We start from the raw sequence: 7234 nt of genomic DNA, 5'->3' as shown, positions 1-7234 counted from the left end.
ACCATACAATTGACTATGAAAGTGCCAAGTTTTTATTGTAACAAGTGTTATACAACAAAAAAATTAGATTAATTATTTAACAAGGTATTAATAATTAATAAAATAAAAATGATAAGACATGTTAATAGTAAGTTGTTTAGGATATAATCATTGATGTCCATATTGAGTTTATATTATACTTATTCCAATACCATTAGTGAAACTTTTTCACCTCGACATAATAAACTTGGCTAAACATAATGAAGAAGAGAAATATAAATAAACAAGAGGAGAACATAATTATATAAGTATAGTAAAGGAAATAAAAGGTATAAACAAGAGATTAATGAAAGCAAAACTTAAGCATTACAAAAATATATAAAAAAAAGAGTAAGAACATGATCTTGATTTGAAAACCAAGATACTTAAATGTATGGCAAATGCCTCATTTTATAGGGCAAGATTCAAAACTATTGATTTGATGACTAATTATTGAGTGAGTGACTAGCTCTTAACTTGGTAACAATTCTTATCTTATTATCTACAAAAAATATTATTACTAACATCAAAATTTAAACAAATAGTCTTCATGAAAGTTCTGGAAAATTATATCAGCTTTCCAACAAAAAAAATTGATGTATTTGGACTTCTAGAACTCGAGATATAGGTTGAATATTATCTGGGCTGAAAGATAGATTTCGACTTCTCTATTGTTACTACAATTTGAACTTGAAAATGGTCCTTTTGAATCTTGGACTATGCATGAAAGTTTTAGGCCCATGTCTGAACTTTTTATTTATATAAACCAAACCTAAATCCAAGTTCTACAACTCCAATTATGATCTAATAACCAAATGGTGTTCCAATTTGAATTCAACCAACATTTCTTTTCTAAGCTTAGTCATCTCTTTATCTTCTCAATTTCAGTAGTTAAAGTCATCAATCAATTCTTTGATTTATGTGATAGACTTGCATTTAAAATGAACATTTCCTATAAATTAAAGGTATCTTATATTATCAGACTTGTTCTTATAAAACATGTTCTAGTTAAGAAGTTATTGATACTTCAAGTGCAAAATAATGATATAAAATATTGATAATAATGCACTTTTAAGTACTAATCACCAGATGCGTGAGCATGGGTTTTAAGGCCCACCATGTGCCTCGAATTTTTCTTATAATGGCCCAAGCATGTTAGGTTGTTTTTTGCCCACTTTTTTTTTTGTTGAGGTTAAATATTAATTTAAGAAAAAAATTGTTTTAACTCAGTTGTGTTTATGATTTGGAGCATATATTTAACAAATTAAGCCATGGTATCTGGAATATTTTTTTTCCTAACATGACTTTCGTAAATGATATCTTTTTTTTAATGTTTTTTTCTTAAATAATTTTTAAATTTTTATTTCAATTAATATCATGCTTCTATGATTTGTTTTCTTATTTAACATTTTCTAGATAAAGATTTTTTTTTTCAATGATGTTATGTGTATTTAGTTTTTGAAAAGATTATTATGATTTATCTATAATTTCTTTTAATATTTTATGTAGAAGAAATTTATTTTTGAAAATAAAAAATATTTATTTTCAAATAATATTTCTAATATTTGCAGCCTTGTATAATATATATTTTTTTATTTTATTCAATCAATTTAATATATGTCTATTTTTATTATTGTTTGATTAAATAACAAATTTATTTTAACAAAATAAATTTAACAAGTATAATTAGGTAAATATCTCATTCTTTAATACTAAATATTTTGATCTATATCTATTTTTTATTTTTTTTATTTTAATTTTAATTATTATTAACAATTTTTTTCTTGTTTATTAATATATATAATTCTAAATATCTAGCACTAACGTGACGAAGGAGGGAACCTATCAGGTTGTGGCTCTGTGGTGTTGGCGCAACTCTCCTTCCTTTGAACTTCAATTCGAATTCTAGTAGCAATGGGGCTGGACAGCTGTTTCCTTCGTGTCTCTACTGGGTCCTCTTTGTGTGGTAGGTATGCCTATCATTCCCATGGTACCTTACCTGTTTGCTGGGCTTGCAAGTGTCTCTACTGGGTCCTCTTTGTGTGGTACGCCTATCATCCCCATGGTACCTTACCTGTTTGCTGGACTTGCAAGATGTTCAGTGGACCGTGGGATTAATCGTAATGAATATAAACTGGTCCGAACACCTACATTAATTAAAAAAAAAATAGGAGTCTTCAAGTAAGGTTGACCTCTCTCCCTAGTCTCCACAGAATCTTCAGCCAAAACTAAAAAGCTCGTGCCCCTTGCGTGCTCTCCCTCCTTTTATCATCTCTCTCCCTCTCTACTACCGATCCCAAAATTGAAATCTCACAGGGATCCCTTTTTTTTTTTTTTCCCTCTTAATTTTACTGAGAGAAGCCAATCTTTCTGCTCTTGTTATAGATTAGGGTTTTGATGTTTGCTAGGTTAACCAATAATGGTTATGTGTTGTGATTGTGTGATGCCATTCTAGTTGATTTATTATTATTATTATTGTATAAATTAAATTTGATTAGCTAGGGTTTTGTATTTGGGGATTTTGACATGACAGAAACTTCGAAAGCTCGCGTCACCATTACTCTAGGCCGCAGTGGTCAGGTATTTTTTTTTCCCTTCCAACCCTCCCTTTTTTTTAATCCGAAAAATTAGGTTTTTTTTTTTTTAGTTATGGATTGTTGTAATGGAAGAATTTATTGTTGCTTGGAGAGAAAATGAATTTTAATTGTTTGTTTAATATGGGAGAAAAGTGTTGAAAGAGAGATTATATTAAAAGAAAAATTAGCAGTAATAATGTTTTCATGATAAGGAGATACCTTTGGGTATTGTATGATCTCTTTGATTCATAGGTGTGAGTAACCTTACAGGTGGTAAAGAGAGCTGCAACGATATCGGATGATTATTCCAATTCTCAGCAAGGTGCTGGGAGCAAGCGGTCTGTTATGGATAGATTAGGACACCAACTTAGCAACAAACGGTGTGTTTGCTTTTGTTTTTGTGTGGTAGTTATGTGACTTTGATGTTTGTGGAACAGTATTCTGCTACGCAATTCTTATTTGGAGAATGTTATTATTTATATTTGCTTTTGTGCAGGCAAAGAGGGGACAGTAGTTTGACAAGTTTAGGTTCTAATGGTGTGAAAGGTAATAGCCTTACTCTACTGCATTGAATGTTTTTAGACATTTTCTGATAATTGACCTTCATGTATGTATGTATTTGATTAACTAAGATGGTCTCATTGATAAAGATGACCTTCGATACAAGCTCATGCAAAAGAATTTATTTAGAAGAGCTCAAAGTGATGATGACCAGAAAACCATGGACCTCCGTGAAAAGCTTTCTAGGACAGTTCAGCCTTCAGGCCATCCACTCAGTACCAGTCTTGATGCACGGCAGCGTATGTCTGAGCCAACGGACACTAGTATCTTAGGGAGAATTCCTCCAACAAGAAGTGCAGATGATTTACATCACATGTACTCCTCTAGAAATTCCTTTTCTTCTTGGACTTTGGATCATATACGACGAAGATCTCCAGATAGAGTTATAAGTTCTTCTAGGGGTTTATCGCCACCCAGAAACATGGATAATCTACAGCGAAGGCCTTTGAACAGGACATATGATGATTTTGGAACAGTTTCATATATGAATAAAGATATTCTTGATACTCCAAGGTCTGTGAGCAGTTCCTCAACTTTTATGACAAAATCTGCCATGCCTCCACTGTCAACTGTACCTGCTACGTCTGTGGCACCACGTATGAGCCAACTTCCTCCACCAAGTGGCCTTGTGCATAAGAGTTCATATGCGGTACTAGTTTGTTGACTTCTGGCACTTGCATTGCACTCACAACACATAAGACATGCAACTGCTTATTTTGATTAATTTCTTGCTTATTGTGTATCATGACTTGATGTGCTATATGAGTAGTGGTTGCTTACAATGTTTGCTTACAGAATATGGAAGATGTCTGTTATGTTTACACCAAGTATTCAGCTAGTTTACCTGTGATAGTTTTAACCTTTTAATCACTGCTATGACTAATCCTTGAAAATTTCATGTGCTTGGTAAATTTTCTGAATTTGATGTGGCCTGGCAGTTTAATTGTGATATCGAAATTTTTTGCATCATATCTACCTGACAGAAGAAAGAAATTGTAAAATGGAAAACACAAATATAGTAGGAAATGGAAAGATTAAGGAAAACTTCTGGGGGAATCAGTGAACTAGGCCAGCTATATTACTGGCTAAAAATATTTGGTTCCTTATGATTGGGCACATGAGTCTTTTGATGAACCAGGAATTCCGTATCACTAACTCGAACTGTTTAGAGTCTGAAGAGAGTTTGATTTGAAATTGTAGAGAATGAGTGGACTAAGCCAATAAAGGAAATAGAAAGATGAAGGGAAACTTCTGGTGGAATCAGTGAACTAGGCCAGCTATATAACTGGCTAAATTTATATGCCTCCTTGTGATTAGGCACATGATTCTTTTGCTGAACCAGGAATTCTTTATCGCTAATTTGAATGGCTTGTTTAGAGTCTGAAGACAGGTTGATTTGAAATTGTAGAGAACGAGTGGACCAAGCGAATAGCAAGGCTCCACTTCTGCAAAAAATCTAGTTCTGAGTTAGATTTTTGGATGCACTTCTGTCTTGTTACTGATTCCAATTTTCTGTCCTCTCTTTTTAACTCATGCTCCTTCTATCCCCCAAAGAATCCATTTTTCCTATTTTGGTTTGTCCTGAAATATATGTCTAGTTTGGGGATTGTTGCTTTATTTTTTCTTAATTATTCAAAATATTTACTTTTTGCATAAACTCTGAAAAAAGTGTGCAAAAATATAGATTTGCTCTACATATATTGAGTTCTCTTTAAAATTGTGTAAAGTTAATTAGGACAATCTTTGTAGGGACAAAGGGAGTAGTAGTTTCCTCTGGGTTTATGTGAACCAAGTGCAAGTCATTTGTTGCCTGATAGCTTACAGAGCTAACTTCCTCTTTAAGGATAACCCAGATTTCCCAAATAATCACCTACTAACTTCTTATCTATTTCCGGCTTCTATGTAGGCTGAAGAACAACAAACTGTTGAAGGCCTACTACATTCATTGGGATTAGGGAAATATGCCATTCTTTTCAAGGCTGAGGAGGTACACCAAATATTCCTCTTGTTTTAATAATTTTTTTCATAGACTATAGATGCTATCTTCTTATTTGTTTTATAATTGCACATTATTTTATGTGAAACATGAAGGTTATGTGATTTGTGCAATTTGACCACTATGGGGCTTCATGCCGTGGAGCAATGACAAAACAAGAAGAGTGGAACTACATTGCAATTTTATTATTTCCTTGTTAGGATTATAATCTACACGTCATATTTTTTAATTTCACACTTGCATGACATGTCTATACCTGGTACTGCTGTTACATTTCGGGTGGCATGATTATACACATGTTTGCGTTCACGTATGGTCAGATCTATGTTTTGAGAAACCAGACATTATTGGTTTTGTACAATTGTCCATCAGGGTATTTTTCTTCCCCCTCTGTTTGTGCTGGTGGAGACATCTTCCCACCACCTGTTATATGCCAAGGAGAATAATATTATGTACTGGAACTTCTATTTTCTCAAGCCACCTAATTTAAGATTCGTGTAATGTATCAAACAGGTAGATATGCCTGCATTGAAGCAGATGGGGGAAAGTGACCTCAAAGAGCTGGGCATACCTATGGTAATTTTCCTTCTTTTCCTTGTCTACTATCTTGGGTGTTATTTTGTAATGGCATATGATGTCCAGGTCTGTTTCGTGCTTTTCTGCATCTCAAGTATTTCACTGTCTTGTGATATTTAGAATGTTGATACAAAAATTGTTGAAGCATGCATGATTAATCTTTTAGTTATTTGAAATGAATTACTTTATTGTACAAACTTAACTGGCACCCCACCACTCAAGAAGTCTCAAGTTTGAGCCTCTCCTTTTTAAAAATATAAAAAGAAACCTTTTCATGATATCTTAGCTGTCATTATACTTTAAAGACTCATCATCATCATCATCATCATTAGTGATGGTTTTTCAATTTGATGCAATTTTTTCATTTTAGTTATTAAGAACTGTAGGGGCTGCCTCTTCTTGTGAGATGAGTTTTTGCAATAAAAAAAATTATTAGGGGGAGAGGGCATGGTGGGTGTTTCTTCTTCTGAATAAATATTGCACTGAAGTGAACAATACTAATGTTAAAAAAACATGGAAAACACTTGGCAAAAATAATGGTTGTAGATTCACAGTATTAAGAAATGTAGACTGCCTCTGCATGTGAGATGAGTTTTTGCACTCTAAAATTTGTTAATAACATTGTGCTTGGTGGATTTTTCTTCTTCTTAATAAATATTGCACCGAGTTAAAAATATTTATGTTAACAAAGACATGGAAAATACTGGGCAAAAATGAGGGTTGTGGATTCACGGTACCTTGAAGTACTAAGTTGTGTTTCACCAAATGAATGATCATTATTCCATTTGTTTTGGAAAATATCTGATTTGCATGATGTGTTCTTTTAGCTTATTGAAACAAAAGCTGTGGTGGCACTTCTCTGGGATACCCCACACACCTTGTAATTATTCTTAAATTTGCATTTCGGTGATCATTAACATTAATGTTGGTTTCCTTTGAACATTTTCTGAAATGCAGGGGCCAAGAAAGAAGATTCTTCTTGCACTCCTGCCTCGTTCCAAATGGCATCCTTGACGGTCGTACTTTGAGATTCTAGTTATGCTTGGATTATGTAGGTTGTAATCTAAAATGAGAAGCTCGTATAGAACAATCTTTTTGTGAGTATTATTTTGTGCGTTTGTCCTCATTTTAGGTTAGGAACGGCCCTCGAATCTATTGTCAAATAATTGCTTCCAAGATATAACTCTATTAGTTAGCATTTTGATTCCCGGCAGAGGAAAATTTTGAGATGCAGGATTGTTTTCCATTAATATGTTTCTTCATTTTCATGTAGTGTGTTTTGAGCTTGAATTCGAATCATGCAGGATTATTCCTGGTTGATGATTTGACTGGGCATTTGGGTAGGGCCGGTATGAGCATCGAGGTTGCCCTCTAGGGTGTTCATAATCTCAATTGAAACATGGAAATGTTTGGTTAGAACATGCGAGAATCTGCCAAGAAATAAAATCCGTTTTTGTTTTTATCTGAATGTAATGTCGGGTGTCTTTTTAGACCTTAAACCACTCTT

The 7234-nt window shown here is 33.4% G+C and overlaps 1 protein-coding gene across 1 annotated transcript; it reads left to right on the top strand.

Annotated features, from left to right (window-relative positions):
* The first annotated feature begins 2194 nt into the window (after positions 1-2194).
* On the top strand, positions 2195-6995 carry LOC105112881 (uncharacterized). Its single transcript, XM_011008771.1, has 7 exons — positions 2195-2598; positions 2865-2974; positions 3091-3140; positions 3227-3804; positions 5062-5142; positions 5665-5727; positions 6685-6995. Exons 1-7 carry the CDS (start codon positions 2545-2547, stop codon positions 6739-6741), a joined length of 993 nt encoding a protein of 330 aa, XP_011007073.1. The 5' UTR covers positions 2195-2544; the 3' UTR covers positions 6742-6995.
* Positions 6996-7234: the final 239 nt, after the last annotated feature.

Source organism: Populus euphratica, unplaced genomic scaffold (genome assembly GCF_000495115.2).
Source record: "Populus euphratica unplaced genomic scaffold, PopEup_1.0 scaffold369.1, whole genome shotgun sequence".
NCBI classification, from domain to species: Eukaryota; Viridiplantae; Streptophyta; class Magnoliopsida; order Malpighiales; family Salicaceae; genus Populus; species Populus euphratica.
The sequence above is the reverse complement of the archived record's forward strand: the minus strand, read 5'-3'. Positions and strand labels throughout refer to the sequence as shown.

What these genes read in the sequence shown, in the direction of transcription:
- LOC105112881 (XM_011008771.1), top strand. Translation starts at nt 2,545, where the DNA reads ATGACAGAAACTTCGAAAGCTCGCGTCACCATTACTCTAGGCCGCAGT. An exon ending in CACCAACTTAGCAACAAACG is followed by an intron (nt 2,975 to 3,090) that starts GTGTGTTTGCTT and finishes GCTTTTGTGCAG; the next exon opens with GCAAAGAGGGGACAGTAGTT. An exon ending in AGGTTCTAATGGTGTGAAAG is followed by an intron (nt 3,141 to 3,226) that starts GTAATAGCCTTA and finishes TGATTAACTAAG; the next exon opens with ATGGTCTCATTGATAAAGAT.